Source organism: Meles meles, chromosome 3 (assembly GCF_922984935.1).
Source record: "Meles meles chromosome 3, mMelMel3.1 paternal haplotype, whole genome shotgun sequence".
Classification (NCBI taxonomy): Eukaryota; Metazoa; Chordata; class Mammalia; order Carnivora; family Mustelidae; genus Meles; species Meles meles.
The window spans coordinates 119,511,571-119,534,424 of record NC_060068.1 but is presented as its reverse complement, the minus strand read 5'-3'; the positions used below and the strand labels follow the sequence as shown (position 1 = coordinate 119,534,424).

The window sequence follows — 22,854 nt, the reverse complement described above, 5'->3', positions numbered from 1 at the left end:
CTTATTTAAGTTCATAACAACTTAAATTTGAATGCAGTGTAAAAACTCTATATTCCCCCCATGTTTTATGATTTTTGTGTTATATTTACATTCTTTTATTTTGGTATCCCTTAGCTACTCATTAAGAGTTTTTGTTAATTTTATTGCTTTTATCTTTTAACCTTTATACTAGCTTTATAAGTGGTTAATCTACTACCTTTAGTGGCGAAATTTTTACTCTCATATGTTTTCTTGTTATTAGTTAGTGCCTTTTCTTTTCAGCTTGAGGAAATCCCTTTAACATTTCATGTAAGGCCACTTTAGTGGTGATGAATTCCTTTAGATTTTGCTTGTCTGGAAAACTCCTTATCTCTCTTGCAATTCCAAATGATAATCTTGCCGAGTAGAGTATTCTTGGTCAGAAGTATTTTTCCTTTCAACACTTTGAATATATGATGCCAGTCTCTTCTGGCCTGCAAAATTTCTGCTGAAAAGTCAGCTTATGGTCTTAGAGGGGTTCCCCTGTATGCAAGAAGTTTTTGTTTTTGTTTTGTTTTGTTTTTCTCTTACTGCCTTTAAAATTCTCTGTTTAACTTTTGACATTTTAATTATAATGTGCCTTAATGTGATTCTCTTTGGTTTCATCTTATTTAGAACTCTCTGGACAGGGGCACCTGGGTGGCTCAGTCAGTTAAACATCTGCCTTTTCAGCTCAGGTCATGCTCCCAGGGTTCTGGGATCAAGACCCACATTGGGCTCTCTGCTCATCAGGGAGCCTACTTCTCACTCTCCTTCTGCCTGCCACTCCACCTGCTTGTACTCTCTCTCTCTCTCTCTCTCTCTGATAAATATAAAATAGTTTATTTTAAAATAAAATTTTTATTAAAAAAAAAAAAGAAGAAGAAGAAGAAGAACTCTCTAGCTTCCTGGACTGGATGTTTGTTTCTGTCCCCAGGATAGAGAAGTTTTCAGCCATTATTTCTTCAAATAAGTTTTCTGCCCCTTTCTTTCTTTTCCTTCTGGGACCCCTATAAAGTAAATGTTATTCTGCTTGATATTCTTCCCTAAGTCCCTTAAGCTATCTTCACTTTTTAAAATTCTTTTTTTCTTTTTGCTGCTCTGCTTTTTGCTGCTTTTTCCTGCCCTGTCTTCCAGATCACTGATCCATTTGACTGCTTCATCCGATCTGCTGTTGGGCCCCTCTCATGTATTTTTCAGTTCCATTATTGTATTCTTCAGCTCTGTGACTTCTGTTTGGTACCTTCTTACATTTTCTGTTTCTTTGTTGAAGTTCTCACAGTGTTCATCCATGCTTCTCCTAAGATGAGTGAGAATCTTCATGACTATTACCTTGAACTCTTGAATAGGTTACTATTTCTGTTTCACTAAGATCTTTTTCTGAGGGTGCCTGGGTGGCTCAGTGGGTTAAAGCCACTGCCTTTGGCTCAGGTCATGATCCCAGGGTCCTGGGATCAAGCCCCGCATCCAGCTCTCTGCTCAGCGGGGAGCCTGCTTCCCTTCCTCTCTCTCTGCCTGCCTCTCTGCCTACTTATGATCTCTGTCTGTCAAATAAATAAATAAATTCTTTAAAAAAAAAAAGATCTTTTTCTGAGATTTTGTGTTGTTCTTTTATTTGGAACATATTCCTCTGTTTCCTCATTTTGCTTGCCTCTCTTTGTTGGTTTCTATGTATTAGTCAAAAGAAGTACCTCCCTAGTCCTAAAAGAGTGGCCTTGTGGAGGAGATGAACCTTATTATTCAAACTTGCCCTAGCTCTTATTGTCCCTCAAGCCTTTGTGACTGAGTAGCCTGATTTATTCTTGAGAGACCACTGTGGTTGTGTGTGCCAAGACCTGCCAGTGTTCTAAAGAGAGAAATCACAGGCAGCACCTACTTTCGTCCTACTGGAAGCCAGAGCGTCAGGTAGCAGCTTTCTAAGTATGCAAATGTATATAGTCTTGTGGGACTGCAGTTGTTGACCTTGCTGGCATCCAGACTAGGAAATCTGGAGGTGTCCTGTGGGCAGCTGTTGGAAAAATCAAGGCTTCAGGCAAATGTATAAGCTCTTTCCTAAGAGATACCAGTGAGCTTTGTGAAGGCCAAGGGAAGGCTCAAAGATGCTATTTCCCTGGCTGTATTCCCTCTGAGTGCCTCTGTAGCCTCTGGATATCCGGCAAACCTGAAACCTGTCCCTCAGGTTGAAGTTCCAGGACAAGAAGAGGGGTCTTTTTCAGAGGCAAACTGGGGTTGTGTTTCAGTCTGCTGTCTGTGCAGTGCACTGGGTGTGACAGCCTGCCCAGAACTGTCTTTCCAATTGCTATGATCACAGGGGACCCATAAACACAAGCACCTCCAGCCACAAGGGCCAGGTGATCGGCGCTGTCCCCTATGTGGACCGCTCTCGCCAACCAGCTTCAGTGGGGCTGTTGGAGAGTGCTGGGCCCGGGCATGCCCACGGCTCTAGGGAGGCCGAGAAAGAGGGCTGGGGGACAGGTACACCCAAGGCTTTAGCAAAGCTCTGTCTGTGCATACCGACCCATACTAGCAAGGTAGAGGAAAAGTGCAAAAATGCTGCCCACCAGCACTTCCATCCCCAGAGAAAGTCCCAACTGACCTCTGCCCTTCTGGTAAATGCACCTTCTCCATGTATAACCCAGTCACCTCTCAAACTGCTGACTCCCTGCTGGTCCCAGAATGGGCGAGTCTGTGCATGAGCCCCTCAGAAGGAATACCTCAGATCCCCACAGAACCCCCCCTTCCCAAGGTTTCATGGACATGAGACCCATTGATTTCCAAAGCCAGATGTTTTGGGGGGCCTTGTCTCTTCAGTGTGGCTACCAAGGGTTGGGGGGCACAGTGTGGGACACAAACCCATCTCTCCTCAGAGAGAGATATCCAGACCCACAAGATCTCTCTTCATTGTGAATTATCCCACCAGGGTTGAGGGTTTTGGTGAGATTTTGTCCCCATCTTTCCTACCTGTCTTGATGTGGCCCTTGTATCCCTTGCTGTGGAGGGAAATGTTCCACTACTTTTCCATTCTTTTTCGGCAGGAATTGTTCCATGTGTAACTATAGACTGGGCGTGTCCATGGGCGGTGATTTCAGGGGCTTCCGATGCTGCCATCTTGGACTGTCTTCAATCTTTCTTCCTTCCGTGGAACAGTTTTATTGAGATATGCTCCACATGCCATGTGTTAGGTCCCCCAATAATGGGTCCATGATTAAAGGAGCGAGACTGATACAAAGCGAAGGTCAAGCAAAGCTTTATTTCGCGCCAAGCATTGAGAATCAAACCGACCATCAAACCAACCGGTCGGGGCCACCCCTTACAGAGAGGGCGATGCCACCCTCCCTTACAGACTAACTTTTATAGAGCAAAGGCCATGTAGTTGGGCCTGGCCACACACAGGTGGCCAATGAGATTGTAACACATAGAGAAAGCTGCACAGTCATGCTAGGTCACACACGGGTGGCCAATTGAATTATAATTCACCCCATAGTAGCTATTTGAACTAGCCTATCACCTTGGTCAGAATTGGAGCCCAAAAGGCACCCAAAAGGCGGGGCTCACACTCCTTGGTAGCTAGGGAGACAATATGTGTGCTTTACTGATTGGATGTCTCCACCTGACCGGACTCATCCCGGCATTCCCATTCGGGCTGTTATCTCCACCTGACCTGACCCGCCCTTGTATTTGGGCTTTGTTACCTGGGACTGGTTTCCCAGACTTGCTTTTAAGTAAGTTCCCCTCGTGGGGCAGGGTCAATTTAAGTTTTCCTGCATAAACAACAAAATGGCTATTCAACGAGGTGGGGCCCTCTGGCTAAATAGGCCCTTACACCATGCAATTCAGCCATTTCCGCGTACAATTCACTGGTTTTTCGTATATTCACAAAGTTGTGCTGCCATCACCACAACCAACTTTAGATCATTTTCATCACCCCCAAAAGAAACCCTATCGCCTTCTGTGATCACCTCCCAAACCGTGATTCCTGCCTGACCTCCACCAAGCAAACACTAATCTATCTTCTCTCTCTACAGATTTGCCTATTCTGGACATTCCATATAATATGTGGTCTTTGGTGACCTGCTTTTTCACTTAGAGTAATGTTGTCTAAGTTCTTTATTTCTGCTTTTTCTTCCTTTCTTTCTTCCATTCACTTTATTTTCTTTTCTTGTTTCTTCTTTCCTCCCCTCCTCCATCCATGGTTTGATTTCTCCTTCACCGAGCCCTTGGGCTTTATGGAAGCTTTTGGCCCTGGTGGGGAGCCCTAGGCATGAGACTATGTCATGGACTCCTCAGGTGCCCCGTCCCTACCTCCTGCCCAGGGGAGGCCCAGAACACCATGCTCACGCCTGCACAGCTCACACGTGTGTGCAACTGCCAGGCAGAGCAGACAGGCTACATCAAAGAGTTAATCCTTTTCATCTTCTGTCTCTGTGGAGAGTTTGAGGAATGAGATTCCCTTCCCACCCCTAGAGGGGAAGTCAGGGGAAGGGAACAGAGAGAGAGAGAGGAGGTGGGAAACCTTTTACAGCCTTAAAAGTCACAGAGAATAAATAGTGGCCACCCGGAGTCACTTGAAAGGTAGAGAACTCCTCGTTTAACTCCTTGGTGATTTTTGCCTTTGAACTCAGCTAGAGGATCCAGCTTCTGCCATCCCTCCTCCCTCCCTCTGGCTTCATGCAGACCCCTGCCCCTGCTTGTTCCCCACCTCCACTATCCACTTCTTCTGCTGCAGATCTGATGGGACATACTTTGCCTTCTCAGAGGCTGTGATGGGAACGGAAGGGGAACTGTGCGTTTGGGACCACTGCTATTAGTTTTGTACCCATAAAAAAAGGGGGGTGAACACTCCAGGTGAATAAATTAGATGAGGGCCCTTCTCCAGGGGATCCAGCCCCAGGGCACATGGCTTGCCAAGCAGAAGGAGGCCTAGGTTTAAGCCCTGGTATCCTTGTGCAGGGACAATGGACGCCCTGAAGACTTTCCAGGCCCTCTGGGAAATTGCATGGCCTCAGGCAGGAATCCGCCAATCTTATCTGCAAAAAACCAGATAGTAAATAGTCTGGGCTTTGCAACCCATCTGTTCTCTCTTGCAACTACTCAGTTCTGCCCTTAGAGTGCGAAAGCAGCCTCAGACAGTACGTAAATGAATGGGGGTGGCTGTGTTCTAATAAGACTTTATTACAGATGCTGAAATGGGAATTCCATATCATTTTCATCTGTTGTGAAATGTTATTCCTCTACTTATTTCCGCCCCACCATTTCAACAGAAATGGGTGGTAGGCTGGTGTTGGCCTGCAGGCTATAGTTTGCCAGCCCTTGATGTAGGGGAAAGAAATGGGTGTCAATTTCAGCCCCAGCACTCTCTGGCTCTGTGATTTTGGGAGGGTGGCTTGCGCTCTCTGAGCCTCAGCTTGCTCATCTGCAAAATGGGGATAAATGCCTCCCCGTGTGGACAAGCAGTAAGGCTTAGCATCAGTTTATACAGAGCACTGAGAACAGAGTAGATGCTTAGAAAGTGGTAGCCTGCCTGCCTTCCTTCCTCCCCCCCCCAACCCCGTCTGTACAGGAGCAACTGGGAAGTTAAAGGCAGGCATTGGGGACTCATGTCGCAGCTGTGCCCCCAAATTGTTCAAGTCAGGCCCTGACCCCTGAGTCTCACATCTGTCCTCTGAAAATAAGGGACTTGGATCAGGCCCAAGGAACAATTTCAACCCAAATTATATATAAATGCTTAACAAGGGAGAGAATTTATGCCAAACCCCCAATGTGTTTGTGTCAAGAATCTTCTGGCAAGGGCAGCAAAGAACATGTTTTTCATACTAATAAATCGTTCTGAGTGCGAAGGCAAATTCAGTAAATGTGTCCTTGTCACGCCCCAAGCTGTGAGTGCATATGGGGGGTCTAAGCCAAGCAGGTGCGCCACGGGGCTGCCAGGGACCCCCGCCCTGGCGGATGAGAAACCTGGATTCCTCGCTGCCTGTGTAGCAGTGAGAGGATCACGTCCCTCTCGGAGTCCCAGTTTCCTCATCTGTCAGAGAGCTAAGACTTCTGGAGGCTGCCATGGCTCCTGAAGAAACAGCAGTGAGTCGCAGAGATCTCTGCTCTGGGGGCAGTTCGTGAAACCCATAGGGGCTGTTCGTGGTGGGTTTGGAGGACAGGGATGGGGTACGCCTGAGACCCACTGTGCACTGAAGGGTGTCCATAGCCCCTGAGGCTCTCCTGGGGTTCATGGATGACTTTCTCTCCACTCAGAGATAGGAAGGAGGGGGGCGGGGGAGTTTGTCCCAGCTGGCGTAAGGGGCGCCCCCCCCGGGTGGCTCTGGGGCGCACTGGCGGGTCTGCGGCTGCAGATCGATCATGCAGAAGGTTGCAGCGTGCAGGGAGGGCTGCAGACTTGGGCAGCACATGCCCATGGATGGGACTGCAGCCTTCCTCCTCCCAGGACTGAACGACATGCCATTGGCACCCAGGGACCGGCATTCAGGGTGGGTGGCGAGGCAGTCCCAATGCCCAGAGGATTCAGGAAACTTCCCCTTTCCACACTGACTTTGGAAACACAGTATTTATAAATACTGAAAATATTGTGGAAGGGGAACAAGAAGATTGAAAGTCAAGGAGAAACACCATTCCTGTTGCCATCTTATGCAATCCCTGAGATCATGGCTCTGTTCCCCCTTCGTGTTCTTCATGAGCAGATGTGGCCTCAATATCATGGCCAAAAAGAGGTTCCACACTTAGAGTTCTTCAGCAGGGCCACATGTCTCCTGTTTTAGGGGCTGCAAAAATCTTACTGAGTCACTGAGTCACTCGTCCTTCACCAAGGGCACACTCCCCTGCAGGGGGTTGGAGGGGAGAGAGAGGGGAGACCCTAGAATAGCAAGGAGGGGTACAGACACATGTGATGGGTGCTCAGACCCCATTGCTATGGGGGCTGGGCTGGGAGGGTAGAGAAAGCCTCCTGGAAGGGGCGACATCTCAGCTGACCCCCGAAGGCCGGTAAGTAGTTTCTAAGCTGAGGAGCAGAGGGGCCATTCTGGACAAAGGAACATGGGGAGAGGGGTGCACTCATAGGCAATGAGATGCCTGTGGTCTGTCGAGAGCACTGAGCCGACCTCCCCATTTTTGTTGGCTGGTTGACCTTGAGCAAGTCCTTCCCTCTCTAAAATTCTGTTCCCATCTGAAAAGTGGGGTTGGTCCTTACAGCACCTCCGCCGCAGGCTGGAGAAGGAGCAAGGCTGTTAATGCACGTGTCTGGGACGGCAGCCTGTGGCGCAGCCCTGAGCCTGCACAGGTGGAAGATTCTTTGTCGTGTTGTGCTCAGGGTGCCCGCGGACCACCATTTCATGGTGGTGGAGAGAAGCCTATACTTTCTAGGTCAGGGAGCTCGGTCACATCCAGCTGGAAACAGTGACTTTGGAAGTTGAACCAACTCAAAACAAGTTCTCTCCACTCCCTGCCCATCTCCTTCCCTCTCGGGTAAGGTAGACTCCCCCAGCAGGCAGGCCTCAAAGCCCAGCCACATGCTGGGCCTCCCTAGAGATCCATGAGATTTGGGGAACCTCCTGCACCCCCTGTGGGGGGCAGATGAATTGGGGTATGGGATTAGGCTGAAGCCTCCTCTCTGCCTTGTCTGCAGGGGCACCCTTCTTGTCCCGGCTTCCACTAAGGATAAGGCACAAGCCCCTGTGCTTTCAGACCCCCAACACTCATCCTCCAGTGACCCCCCCCACTTCAATTCCAATCTGAGTTATGACCCCAGAGTGACGGGGGGGACCCACTCTACCACCTTGCCAAGCAAGCCCTCGACATCTCAAAATAGTATCTCAGGTGAGACGTCACACACCTGGCACACTGACCTGCCTTTAACAACTAATTACCTGGTGACAGTGACTAGTCACCACCACTGCTCTGGGAGCGGTTGAGCCTGCTGGAGTCAGACTGACCTTGGGCACGTTACCTAACCTCTCCGTGCCTCAGTTTCTTGGTCTGTAAAATGTGGGTGTTGCCAGGACCCACTTCAGAAGGTTGTAAGGATCAATGGAGAGAATAAATGTAAAGGCCTGAGAACCGTGACTGGCACATGGGGGGGGGGGGTCCCCTGTGAACACCAGGCCATTGTAGTTTGCTTGGCGGGGGGAATGCATGAGGAGCCACATGACTGACTGAAATGTTTCCCGATTGCACTTTGCTGTGGTCTCCAGATTTTTTTGCTATTATAAGCAACCCTGTAATGAACATCTCCATGTAGAGAACACTTTGTTTCTTTCAGATTATTTCCCTAGAAACTGAATTTCTGGGAACAGAATTACTGGTAGAAGGGGAGGGACACTTTAAGCTTTTTTTTGTCACCCTTTGCCTAGTTGTTTTCTAGACAGGCTGCCAGGCTTCCCTGCCACCGACCACACTGGAAGGTATCACTTCCTCGAAACCAAGTGGGGAGAGCATCCTGGAAGGGTTGTAAGGGACGCTGCGGGCTAGGGTAGGGCATAGATACACAGCTTTTTAAGATGGGCAGAGGGGACAGGGAAGAGATGAGAATCTTTGAAAGGGCTGAGAAGGAGCCATCAGAGAGGGGACAACCTGTCACACATCCACGTCCTGAGCCGTTCAGATCAAATAAATCAGCCTGAAGAGACCAGCATGTCGATATGGGGAGCTGAGCCCGGGACGCAGCACCTGACAGCACCCAAACATGGGCATGTGGCAGGCCTGCCTGAGCCTCAGTTTCCCTATCTGTAAAGTGGGCATGACATTTTGCCTGCCTCACAGAAGTGGGACAGAATGGGTGATCGGAAATGACTTTGAGGATTGACTCGGGTGCCATGGTTCCTTTTTCGTAAGCACCCACTGGGCTACGTGAGCAGGGGCTTTGGGGTTTTCTTCAGGTTTACGAAACATTCTATACTTTCAAGGAGCGGATTGGGCAAGCCATCTGGTCACATGGAGATCACTTGAGGGTTTGAGCGGCAGGGCAGGGGAGCACAAGCCTGGGACTGGGGTGAACTGAGTGTGATCCAAATTGCGTGGGTGATACCCAGCCTCCCCGAGAGCTGGTTTGTGTACAGGAAGGGATCAGGGTGGGTAGGACATCTCCAGCTTCACAGCTGGGTCACATGGGGCTCCTTCAAGGCTCTACCGCTTACCCGGTATGGGTCTCTGGGCAAGTGACCCAAGTTCTCTGGGCCCAGACATCGTCTGACAGCGCTAAGAACTCAATCGTGTGTGTCATACGGGTGCTGGGAGAGTTCAGTATCGAGTGCCCGACGCATGAGTACTGTCCTCGCTTTTTTATTTGGCGATTCCAGTGCAGCCCCAGGAACTGGATGATGTGGAGGCAGGGGAGGGGTTGAGTGGAAGTAGGGCTCCCCATGCCCTCACTCCCTCAAACAACAAGCCCAGTGCACTGTAACATACCCAGCTCCCCTTATTGGCTGTGTGACCTCAGGCAGATTTCTCCCCTTTCCATGCCTCAGTGTTCTCCTCCATCAAATGGGGAGAATCCTAGCACTTCCCCCATGGGGTTTTCATGTGGCTTAACTGAGCTCAGACTCACAAAATGCTGAGAACCAGAATGCAGAAGGCTCTATCATTTGGTTGCCCTTTGGGCTCAGGGCACAGGCTTTGGACCAAGGAGACATGGCAAGAACCCCATTCCTCTGCTCACCAACTCTGCGACCTTGGTCAGGTCACTTAATTCCATGAAGGTCTCCTCCCCTCATCCATCAAGATGTGAGCAGTGCCCACGTGGCAGGCCAAGATCTGACACCTGAAATGCTCAACATGACTGGAGACCGAGGGTCTTCAAGAGAACACCCATGAAAACGGCCCGGACCCGCGCCCTGCAGCCTTGGCCGTCCCCATCTGCGGGAGCACCTGTGACAAAGGGTCACACTCCCTCCCCACCAGCCACCCTATCCCTGGCAGTCCCTCAGGTACAATCTCACTGACCCCCATAGGTGTAAGATCACGGAGAAGGGCTAGTCCAGGCCGCAAGCTGAGACTGTTCCTCAACTGATTACTGACACTCCCAGGCTCCATAGCCTCCAGCATCACTCCAGAGCCTTCCAGATTGCTGGCAAACCCATCCAGCAGGCCCCTCCGGTTCCAGCTATAGAACCCCTTTCCGTCTCCTCTCCCACTGCATCCTCAGGCTCCTTTTGCTTCTGATGAACTAGACAGCCCAGGCTGCCCTCTCTGCCCTAAGAGACACCCACCCCTTACTGACATCCCCATTCAATTTCCACTCATTGCCCCAGGCCCAACTCAAAGGCCACCTGCTCTGTGGAAATTCCCCTGATCCCTGGGGCCAGAAATGGTTCTGTGCCCACCATCTTGCCCAGGCACACCCACACACACTCGGGCCCTAGCACACACTCCCTTGCCCATCCACATATGTGTGTTCACATTCATAGCTACTCACAACTGTGAGTTACCGGAGACCAGCGACCTTTCCCTGATGAGAAGTCTCTCATTTTAACCTCGGTCCTGTTCTGTCCAATTCATTTCGCCTGGTCCTCAGGAAGAAGCAGGCCACGGTGGCAAGTTGTGTACGTGGGAGGCAAGAGCTGTTGTTTCCTATTTGAGTTTTGTTATTGAGTGACCTAGGCACATCACTTAACCCCCAGAGCCTCAGTTTCCTGGTCTGTGAAATGGGACACCCGTGCTCATCTTACAGCACCACCGGGAGGGTTAACTAGAAAAGGACGCCACACAGCCCACTCAGGACCTAGCACGTGAGCACTCGGTAAACGCCAGTTCTTGTCAACCATGTTCTCATTCACCAGTACAGTGCAGGATGCCTGCTCTGTGCCAGGCCCCTCACAACTGCCAGAGTCATAGCCGACCCCTCCCTCGCTGAGCTGCCAGAGCAGTCCCAGCCTGTGACCCACCAGCATTCAGGGATGGGTGTCCCGAGATGTCCCTAATCATTAAGATCCCTTTGATGAGTCCGAAGCTTTCAGACCGTCACCACCTGGTTCCTTTGTCATGAGGGAAAAATTAATAGGGGCCAATGGCTTATGACTATCATCTCTAGATCTCAGCTACATCCCAGGGAGTTCTGGGGTGCCTTTCTTGGATAAATTTCACCTTCTCTGGAAATGAACACAGTGTGTGTACAAAACCCTGGGAGGAAGCCTCCGCCCAGTTCGCGGTGATACCTGCTGCTGAAGGACAAAAGACCTCGCCACTGGCCCTTGGAAGCAGATGCTGGTGTAGGCAAACACTCTGTGTTTGCTTCCAGAAGATTCTGAGTAGGGCATGAAAAATTAATTTCTTTCATGAGCAGAGGCCTGAAGTTGGGTCATCCCCGCATACTGGGCAGTATCAGTTTGTGATAGAAAACGAGGAAATGTGGAAATGACACTCTGATTGTCCTCTGGGTAGTCTGGTGTCCTGAAATGTCCACCTAGTAGCTTCTTCCAGAAAAACCAGAAAATAGGCCTGGCCCGGAGAAGAGGGTCACCCCTGACTTTGACAAAAGCTTAAGGCAGGGGAAAGAGCCCTGGTGGGTTACAGCTGGCTCCCCCCAGGGTACTAGAGAACCTCTTCTCCTTTCTCTTCTCCTCTACTTCCTTTTCCCCATAAAGGAGTTTCGGTGACCCAGTTCCCAGGATGTAGGCAAAGCTGACACGTGGCAGTAGCAGTTCTGCTGTGTGGTCGGGCACAGGATAGTAAGAACATGGGTTCAGAGATCAGCCCAGACCCTCAACACACAGCCCCTCCACTTCCAGCTCTTAGGGACCATGAGGAACAAAAGAGCCAGTGGCCACGCCCAGAAACAAGGGAGGAGGAGGAGGAACCTTCCTCTTCCAGCCCTTTCACTGGGATCATCCCCACTTTACAGATGAAGACAGGGACTTGAGAAAGAGATGGAGGGGCACCTGGGTGGCTCAGTGGGTTAAGCCGCTGCCTTCGGCTCAGGTCATGATCTCAGGGTCCTGGGATCGAGTCCCGCATCGGGCTCTCTGCTCAGCAGGGAGCCTGCTTCCCCCTCTCTCTCTGCCTGCCTCTCTGCCTACTTGTGATCTCTCTCTGTCAAATCAATAAATAAAATCTTTAAAAAAAGAAAAAAAGAAAAAAAAAGAAAGAGATGGAGTTGTCCTGAGACCCAACAGCAGGGAAATGAGGAAGGCTCAAACCACACTCAGGACTCCTGGTCCCACATCTCATGCTTTCTCCATCCCCCCAGCACATAGCGCGTCTCAGAGGTGCTGGCTAAAACGGTCAGCATCCCTCATCAACCCTCCCGGGGTTCCTGTCTACAAGGCTCTTCCCAGCCAGCAGCAGGGAGGTGGATATAGAAATAAAGGCAGCATGAGTCACCACACACAGTTTCTGATGCTCTGTGAATTGGGGAAGTCAGAACATGGGAGAATCACTATTGAAACTGGGATTGGTTGGGCTTTTTTCGTTTTCACACACATGACTGAACACCTACTAGAAACTTGGACAGTGGGGCTGAAGAGGAAAGGTCCGGAGCCTCCCTTTAGTCTGGGAGACAGACAAGTAAACTGAGAGTTAACCCCAGGAGGTCAGGGCCTCAGTGCTGTAGGAGCTGGGAAGCTCAATGATCCTGGGAAGCCTCAGAGACAGCTTCCCACGGGAGGTGATGCTTGAGCAGAACCTTGAAACAGAAGTAGAAGTTGAGCGTCAGCGAAGAACATAAAGACATCTCTAGCAATGGGACTTGGGCAAAAGCACTCATGTAAGTGATGGCAGGTTCTGTGTGTGTGGTGGTTGGTACTCTATGCAGGAGACAGTAGCAGTGAAGAGCACTGACACTGATTTCCTGTAGTCCTCACAGTGGTCCTGTGTTGCTGTTACAAACTTGTTTCACAGAGGAGAAAACCGAGGTTCAGAGAGGGCCTGAGCAAGGCTTCCTATAGAGAGAGTAGTGCTGAAACTGGATCTGGACCACGGGTGGCTGAATATATTCTAACACCCTCAATGTGAAAAGATGAGATTCAGATTCAAATTCAGATTCTAGGTGTATTATAGTCAGGATACTGTTGACTGCCAGGAGCAGAAACCCAGTGGAAAGAGGCTGGGAGGAGGGGGGTGTGGTGCCTGGGTGACTCATTTGGTTAAGCATTGGTTAACTCTTTATTTTGGCTCAGATCATGATCGCAGGGTCACGAAATCGAGCCCCACATCAGGCTCTGCACTGGACGTAGAGTCTGCTTAAGATTCTCTCTCTCGGGGCACCTGAGTGGCTCAGTGGTTAAGCCTCTGCCTTTGGCTCAGGTCATGATCTCGGGGTCCTGGGATCGAGCCCCGCATCGGGCTCTCTGCTCAGCAGGGAGCCTGCTTCCCCTTCTCTCTGCCTGCCTCTCTGCCTACTTGTGATCTCTGTCAAATAAATAAAATCTTAAAAAAAAAAAAAAAGATTCTCTCTCTCTCCCTCTACCCCTTCCCCCACACTCACGCACATGTGAGCTTGCTCTTGCTCTCAAAAAATAAATAAATAAAATAAACAAAAGAGGCTGGGATTGGTGGAAGTGGGGAAATGGCTCATAAAACTGAAGAAAACAAGGGTGCCTGGGTGGCTCAGTGTGTTAAGCCTCTGCCTTCAGCCCAGGTCCTGATCTCAGGGTCCTGGGCTCGAGTCCCACATTGGGCTCTCTGCTCAGCAGGGAGCTTGCTTTCCCCCACCTCCTCTCTCTCTGCCTGCCTCTCTGCCTGCTTGTAATCTCTCTCTCTGTCAAATAAATAAATGAAATCTTAAAAAAAAAAAAAAAAAACCTGAAGAAAACAAGGGGAGCTTCAAGCATGGCTGGATCCAAATGTGCAAATGTCATCAGAAATGTGCCTTTCTCCAGCTTTCAACTCAGTTTTACACTGTATTCACCTCATTCTCAGAGTCTCCCAGTGGTGCTGCCAGCAGCTCCAAGCTTATATCTTACCGTCTTAGCAACTCCAGTGGAAAATGTATCTCTTTCCTACTGTTCCAACAAAAAAGTTTCAGACTTTCATTGGCTGGGTGGGTCCTATGTCTGACTCTGTGTCCACATCTGGAGCCAGGGCAAAGAATAAGAGGTCAAGGGGCGTCTGGGTGGCTCAGTCGGTTAAGTGGCTCCCTTCGGCTTGGGTCATGATCCCAGAGTCCTGGGATCAAGCCCTGCGTCAGGCTCTCTGCTCAGTGGAAAGCCTGTTTCTCCTTCTCCCTCTGCCTACCGCTCTGCCTACTTGTGCTCTCTGTGTCTCTCTGTCAAATAGATAAATAAAATCTTAAAAAATAATAATAATAAGAGGTCAACCCCACCTCGCTCACGTGGGCAAAGAGTGAGGAAGTCTGGATTCCAAAGAATCAAAGTGCTATTACCAAGAGAAGGGGAATAGATGATGGAAGGTGAAAACAACAGTTGTTTACCCTAAGCACTTACTGTGTGGCAAACCCCATATTGTGTGCTCTTGAGAACCTCCAATAACATCCCCCAGCTTCAAGATTTATGGCTCAGGGCAGGATGGGCCATGGGGCTATGAAGAGAGTCAAAGAAAATTAAACCTATTGGTATCTCTAGACTCTATAATGTAATAGAGTCTACACAGTATTGGAATTTAGCTTATTAGTGTCTCATCCCAAGTTACATTTGACAAGAATGGCAACCTAAGTAAAAGGGGAGGGCTCCATGCCACTAGACTTTATTATGTTAAATATGCATGTTAAAATTATTTTATAAGAGGCCAGAAATTCCACAAAGTGAGAAGGAAAGAGAATGAGGGGAGAAGGGGCAATTTAAAGCAAAGCAAGAAAAGATAGGAAAAGTTAGAAAAGGTGGGGCAAATATAAAATACAAAACCACACTGAAAAATTAGTGAAAATTATCAGTAATCACAATACATGGTGTAAATGGAATAAACTATCCAAGTAAGAAAAACAAAGCTTGTCAGATTTTTTTAAAAACCAAAACAAATGTTTTTAGAAGAGATAGGCTTAGGAAACAAAAATATTGAAAGTATAAGGAAAGTAAAGTACAATATGCTAGTCAAATATTAACCAAAGGAAATCTGGGTAGCTATATTAATATCAGACAAAGTGAATGTTAAGCAAAACATTTTACTAAAGATAGAGATGGTCACAATATTTTGAAAAAAGACTCTATTTACTGGGATAATAATAATTCTAAACATATAGGTACCTAATAATCTAGCCTCAAAAATACATAAAGTAAAATAGAACTACAAAGAGAAATCAATCACAAGCATCATAAATAAGCAATATTAAGGGTTTAGAGAGGATATTATTTTAGATGTCAGAGATTAGGAAAGGTAATATGAATGCTGTAATCAATTCTATGCCCCAAACAAGGGAAAACTCAGATAAGGGGGAAATTTTCTAGCAGAACAGAACTTCCCAAAACTGACTTGCAATGAAATAGAAAACTGGAATAGTCCTGTAACCATTAAAAATAAATAAAGTGAATGAGACACCAGTATTACATAGTTTTGCAAAGGAGTTCTACCAAATACTCTAGTAGATCATTCCAATTCTGCTCAGACTATGTCAGGGTTTTGATGAGGCCATTATCATGTAAATTCAAAACAAGTATGAGAAGGGAAATGATTTAAAAAAAATGGAAAACAACTCAGATGTCTATCAACAGGTGAATGGATAAATAAATTGGAGTATTTTCACATAATGGAATACTTTATAGCAGTGAAAATGAACTATAGGAACATGAACAATTTAATCTCAAAAATAGAGTGTTCAACAACAATAAAAGGTAGCTAGAGAAAAAAAATCATAAAACATGATTTCATTTATATAAAAGGAAATCTGAATTTTAAATACTTTCAATTTGGGGGCACCTGGGTGGCTCAGTGGGTTAAAGCCTCTGCCTTCGGCTCAGGTCATGATCCCGGGGTTCCGGGATCGAGCCCCGCATCGGCTCTCTGCTCAGTGGGGAGCCTGCTTCCTCCTCTCTCTCTGCCTGCCTCTCTGCCTACTTGTCATCTCTCTGTCAAATAAATAAATAAAATCTTTAAAAAATAAATAAATAAATACTTTCAATTTGTAGTTTTAATCCTTCTTTGGATTTTGCTGGGTTGTTTGTTTTTGTTTTTGTTTTTTATAATGGTGAATTTTTTTTAAATTCCAGAGTAAATTATATAAATTAATGCTTATTACCTAGGTGAAACGATTGAGATGTATGTTGAGAGATTATGTATCCCAAAACCCACTAACTGCATTAAGTAATCAAAATTTTAGTATCTGAAACTGTGTATTAACTGAAAAATAAGCCAATATTTTTCTCTTTTTTCTTTAAGATTCATTTATTTTGGAGAGAGCACGCGGGACCGTGCTTGAGTGGGAGGAGGGGCAGAGGCGGAGAGAATCCTCAAGCTGACTCCCCTCTGAGTGTGGAGCCTGTCTGAGGTCCGGGCTGGATCCCAGGACCCTGAGATCAGGACCTGAGCCCAAACCAAGAGTCAGACGCTTAACTGAGTGAGCCTCCCAGGTGCCCCACTAAACCAGTATTTTTCAAGCCTTTATATGCACTCAAAATGTCAAATAAGTGGTGGGTCCTTCCAGTCATGTTAAACTTGTGTTTGCAGTTATAAAATATTGTACAAGTTGTCTTGTTTACAGGTGTAAAGTGTTGAAGAGGGTTGTTATCATTATAAAGTATAGCCAGTTGGTTGTATTTACAAACTGTCGTATAAGGTTGTTTTGCTGACTATATTATTACCAGAAATAGTCTACCTCAAATAATACTCTGCATTGGTGTATTAGACAAAAGTCTTTTTTTTTTTGTTTTTTTTTGTTAAAGAGAGAGAAAGAGCGTGCATGCGAGCAGTGGGGGAGAGGCAGAGGGAGAAGAAGAAAGAGAGAATCCCAAGACCCTGAAATCACGACCCTGAGATCATGACCTGAGCAGAAACCAAGAGTCGAATGCTTAACCCACCGCACCACCCAGGTGCCCCTGGGCAAAAGTCTTTTGGTCGCAAGTGATAGTAATTCAGTAGGAGAGCCACTGACTGCCTTATTTCATGGGCTCCCAGTTTCTCTGTCTCATAAGAAAGGTGCAGCAGTCACGGGAGGGACCCTCTTTCTCCCTGGCTGAGTTCTGAACTCACCCCTCAAGCAGTCGCGGGTGCCACATGGAGAGGCATCTGGGAGATGGGGCCCGATGATCGCCCTCCTACCAGGACCACATGCTGTGGGGAGTCGGCGTTTGCCAAAGGCAGGCGTGTGAGGCAGGAAAAGATTCATCTCAAGATGATTGTCATCCATGAACAGCCTTATTCCAGACAGACCATCCAGATTTAGCCCCAATTTAGAAAATGCCAATGCTGCTGAATCAATCGTTATTTTGTAAAAAGAATGAAACTATAATTTGCTACCCCCCATCTCTGCCAATAAATAAATAAATAAATAAAGTGCAGGCAGAACAACCCAGTAGGCTGTTTCGATACAAGGCTTTGCTGGGACAAATCAAGTACTGGTAAATTCTGTCTCTTAACCTGAAAGGTGGCATCCATTTTAGTATTCTTTAAGAGTCTTTAAACCATGCACATTTGTTTTTTTATATCGTCTTTTTGGATGTATGATGTACTTCATTTAAAAATACTTAATGACAGATTCAACATGTAACAAAGATATGCCTGAGAAGAGGAGTTATTTGAGATATTTATCTTCTTTGTTTTGTTCATCTGTCTGTCCTGAAGTTTTTACAAGAGCATGTGATATTTCCATAGTAATATTATTTTAAGGGATCTGTGAGCTCTTTAGAAGGGAGCTGGTTATTTCCTAGCCAAAGCTAGCTTTTCTTTGGTAATTTCAGGGAAAGTCGCTTGACCAGAGCTGCGTCTGGAATGTTAATCCAAGGGTAGATAACCTGCCTGCTAGCACGAAGGATGGGGCTTCTGACATGCCAGGGGTGTAACCTTGAGGTCCAGGTGAGGGCCTGTGTTCTGGGGAGGGAAGGGCTGGCCAGACCTCCAGGGAGAGCTTGGGCCACTGGCAGCCTTCAGCAGCGGCCAAGCTAGAGAGTACCTATGCATTGAGGGGAGCTGGGGGCATTGGGGGGCAGCTGTCATCTGTGTCTTACAAAGTCAGGCGTCCCAATCCACAACCCCTATCCATCTATCTAACAGATGCCAAAGGGAAGCTCGATGCTCTTCCCTCTCTCTATGTAGAAGGCAGGAGGAGCAGGGAGCTAGATTCCTCTGGCAGCCAGATGACCTTCACAGATGATGGTGGGAGCTGAGGCCAGGTGTGATCTTCACGGACATCCCAGGAAGCGTAGTGTCTCAGGACCAAGCAGTGGGTGGCTCCCAGCTTGAAACTGACAAGGAAAGCTACCACTCCAGCCTAGGCAGGGAAGCCAGAAAGGAGGTAGCGGTCCTGGCTTTAGACAGAGCTGAAGCCAGATTTTTGTCCTGGGATGGCAGAGACCCCAGAAACAGTGCAGTACTCAGCTTCTCCTGTGTTTGAGCTAAGTGGAAGCTGGGGTTTGTCGGGGACTCGGAAGGACACTCCCCAAACCACGGTCGCTTGCGCATTCCCTTCCCCATCCGGTCCAGCCCATAGTCTTGTCCCACCTATATTATATGCTCTTAAAGCTCTACACCAACTTGCTGTTTTCACTAAAATATATGAGGGAACTTTATACTGTCATTGTAAATGGAAACAGTGTCACTGGTGGAAAACAGAAAGAACTCATGAGCATAGATACAATCACACAAAACAATGTCATCAAAGTTGGACGAGGCCCAGTTGCCTGCTGACACCTCTGAGCCTGCCTCCTGTTCTCTGTTCTAAAGGGAGATCTGCAGGTGTTGGGTGCGGAAAACACAGGAGCGCCACACTGAGCCTTTCCTTCTGACTTGAAATAAAGATGATAAAGGAATTCTTACTTGCTGAAAGCAGCTAAAGAGAAAAGCAGGTCTGCTATCTGTTCCTTAGCAGGCAATAGCTCCAAGGAATCTTGTATGCCCCGAAGGGAAGGAAATCTCTTCGTCCTAAAAATGTCTGCCAAATAGCCTGTTTAAAAACTTTCCTACTGAGCTTTTGGCTAACTCAGTCTTTGTGATCTATTCTTTGATCAGATTGACTCCGCGGACATTAACTGAGTAACTATTATCTGCCAGCTGTAATTGCCAGGGAGCTAGTGCCTTGCCTTTGGGGAAGCACACGTTCTAATGGAGACGAGTGTGCTCACAACTGATTGTAAGGCAAGGCTGAGTAAATCTGTGTGTCTTTTCTCAGCCTCCCTTCAAGCTACTTAAGGCCTGCTGCCGATGTTCGGAAATCATTTCACTTAGAGTGAGAAACAGCAAACACTAATTGGGCTCCTGGTGTGAGCCAGGCAAGGTGTGGCATACTTTTGCACATATCTTATAATACTTTGTCCTTCCCAGAATTGGAAAGGTGGCTGTTTTTCCCCCACCTAGGGTTCAGAGGAGTTAGGAGGCATACGGTGTGTTGGAAGCAGGCGTGAGATCTGAGAGCAGGTCTCCTGAATGCGTCCCTTGACATCCTTGCGGCACGTGGGCTGCCCTGGTGGCCAAGGAAGTGTTCCCCACCCCACCCCACCCCACTCTTCCCTGGGCTGGCTCAGAAGAAGCAAAGGCCAGAGGGTGGGCCCTGGGCCCGCTGGCCTTGCTCCGTGGTCCTGTCAGCCCTGACCTATGCTTGTGTCTCCTCAGGAAGCCCGCGCTCTCCAGTACGCTGTGCTCCGGCAACCTTCTAAGCTGCTGCAAGAGTCTGTGGGGGCGTAGGTTCCTCCAGAGACACATGAGAGGCCCCTCAGAGGAGCAGCCAGGAGAGACGCTGTCCAAAGAGCCACTGAGGACACCACCCCAGGAAGCGGGGAGGACTCTGCCCTCCGAGGCTGTGTAGACCCGGCCCAGGACACACAAGATACTGCTTCTGGTCACCAAGATTGGACTCCTGGAGCCATTAAGGACCCAGAAGCCCCCCAGAGCCACCAAGGAGGCACCCTAGCCTGTGTCTAGGGACTCTTGGAGCACATAGCGGGGTGCTGGGGTCCTCAGATCTATGCAGAGCAGCCCGGCCGGTGCTCAGCATTCCCAGCAGATGTTCAGAACTCTCCTGGGCGCGGGTCCGCTGAATCCCACGGGTTCAAAGCTCACGTTGGGGCTGGCCCCATGTCGCGAGCCGAGATGGCTGGACGGGAGGGATGTGTGCACAGGTGTGTGCGTGGATTTGGCCACGCAGGAACACGCAGGCCCTCTGAGCGAGCAGGGGTGTCACCATAAAGAGTTAGCCGTCACTCCCTCACAGGTTCTATGGGATGAAGGAAAGGCAAGGGAAGGGAAGGGAAAGAAAGAAAGGAAATTCGCCTTCACTGAGCACCTGCCGTGTGCTAAGCACTTCTGCTGCAGGAGCTCCCATGATCCTTCGAACTTGCGGCAAGAATCACCAACCTACTTTACAGAGGTAGAAACTGAGTGTTCAGGAAGACTGGGGTCCGCCCCAGGTCGAGCTCAGCTAGCACACATGCCTGGCTCCTCGGAGGCCCTCGAGAGGTACTTGTTGAAGGAACGAAGGAACGGGAGCGTGGGCAAAAAGCCAGGCCTCGAGCCCTCATCCTTGACCTGACATTGCACTGCCGCTGAGGAGAGAGCAAGGTGTCGACTGAACTCAGCCCACCCTTCTCTCAGCGGGGCTCCGGCCCGGGCCCGAGGGGTCCCTTCATGCTGCAGCACTGGCCCTCTCTGGTGCTTTCCATCAACAAGAAGGGGTGTGGAGCAGAGCCAACAGCAGGGCAGGTGGGGGAGGGGGGCGGGTAGTAGCCAGAGTGAGGGAGAGCTGGCGTTGGGGGGTGGGGGAGTTGACCCCACAGCGCCCTCTGCTGGGTGTGTGACCTTGGGTGGCTCAGTAAAGATCGCTCTGAGCAGCTCTTGACTCGCACCCAAGAGGGTAAGATCCCCTTTGCTATTCACAGGGTTACTGAAGAGACTCAAAGCGGTGGGGGTGGTGCCACCCAGAGGAACGGGGTGTGCTTGGACTCTCCCCGCTAACCACGGCCCCTCCCCGAGCCCACTCCTCCCTTGGTTCCGCGAAACCCCGGTGGTGTCCCCCTTTGTGCGCACCCAGGCCTTCTGGGCAGGCTGGCGGCTGTCCTCTCTCCAGCTGTCAGGTGTGCCTGTCCCACGAGCCTTCTCTTCTCACTCTTCTCACTCCTGTCCCCCTGTGACCTCATGTGTACCCTCGTAACCGAAGTCACCAGGAGATTTACCTGTGACGAAATTACTCACAGGTTTGTGCCCGGAGCCTGGGCTTCCTCTGGGAGCTTTCCACTCCCAGCCGCCTGCCCGACCCCTCCGCCTGGTGTTTCGAAGGCGCCTCTCTTCTAGCCTGTCCACAACCACACTCGTGACCTTCTCCCTGCACCTGTTCCTCTGCCAGCTTCCCTGTCTCACACAGAAGTCTGCCGCCAGCTTTGCAGCCTGAGGGTCAGCTCCTCATGGTGTTTTCTCGCGTCCCAGCTGCACAGGTCCCAACTGTCTGCTTGATTCTCTCTCTCCTCCTGCCCTGTCCGCACTCAGGCCCACTGCCATCCCTTGGGCAGGACGACTGAGATAGCTTCCTGACAGCTCTCCGCGTTCCCCACTGGCCTCTGCCCAGCCCACCCCCGCCCCCACCCAACAGCCACAGCAGGCTAAGCAAAATGCTGCTGTGGTCACATGAGGCACGCAAGTGACCACCCTTCTCCGGGGCCACTGGCTCTGTGTGCTCAGGCCTGATATGGCCCTCCGACCTCCTCTGGCCACACTGCCCTCTGTCTCTCTGCCCTGATCCTCCTGGCTTCTCCTTTCTGTTTGTTTATCCTCCTGCTCCTACCCGCTGCAGGGCCATGCACAGAGCTGTTTCCATGACGTGGAATGCTGTTCCCACCCATCTGGCCATGAGAGCTTGACTGAAATACCACTTCTCGAGGAAGTCTTCCTTGACCCACCCCATTAGGTCAGGCCTCCCCCGCCACCACACACACCACAGCGGGCCTCAGAAGCCACTGCGTGTTTGTGATTTACAGTCATCTGTGTGGTTCCCTCCCCTTTGTCTGTCTCCCCCACTCAGGACGCCATGGGCCCTGCCTATTTCTGCTGACCTTTGTATATCCAGCCCCTCGAAAGGTGTTTGGCACATAGCAAGGGCTTTAAGCAGTTTATCTGCCAAAACACCTGAAGGCATGGTTTGCCCTGATGACCCTTAGAGGTGCTCAATCTCTTGGCTGGGTTCCTTCTAGAAGCCCCAGAATCCCTTCCCTGAGGCAGATGGGTCTCTAAGTCACCGCCAAGGAATTGGAGGCATAAGATGCGGTCTGGCTGGTGACAGCCTCAGCTGGTGGGGGCTCCGGCCCAGCTGTGCCCACGCACCCTGCCCCCAGCATGGCAGGGGCCTCCTTTGGGTCTGGGCTGAGCTGCCCCCACCCTTCTGGAGGTTCTGTGGAGCCTCTGCTGGCTGCAGAAGTGGGGTACATGCTGTCTAGAGGAGGGTAGCTTCTGCTGTGGGCCCCCAAACCCATGTTCTGCGTTACCATCATGTTCCAATAAAGCGATCAAAACAGATGCTGCCTTGCAGTTTTATTTTTTCACTTCCTGGTGAGGAACACTCCCCAAACTTCATCACACGGTGTGTCTTGATTTAGAAATGGAGTTATGGTGAAAGACTGGAGTAAAGGCCAACTTGGCAGTTGCCTTAAAAAGTCAAGGAGCTCTCAAAGGGACTGGAGAAACCCCACACTGGCAATGAAGGACGGGTTGTCAGAAGGATCAGGCCCTTGTCCCGCTGGCCCCGCGGGCCAGGTACATGGTGGACTCTTGGTGAGAGTTTGCAGAAGGCCAAGCTTCCGCAGTCATCAGCTGCACAGATGCCTATGTTAGGGAAGA

The 22,854-nt window shown here is 49.4% G+C and overlaps 1 protein-coding gene across 1 annotated transcript in view; it reads left to right on the top strand.

Annotated features, from left to right (window-relative positions):
• Window positions 1-22,533, top strand: part of HRH2 (histamine receptor H2) — a 56,178-nt gene extending 33,645 nt beyond the window's left edge. Inside the window, exon 4 of the mRNA XM_046000295.1 lies at window positions 19,645-22,533. Coding sequence (XP_045856251.1) covers window positions 19,645-19,837 — 193 coding nt within the window. The 3' untranslated portion in view covers window positions 19,838-22,533. The remainder of the gene's footprint in view (window positions 1-19,644) is intronic.
• Window positions 22,534-22,854: the final 321 nt, after the last annotated feature.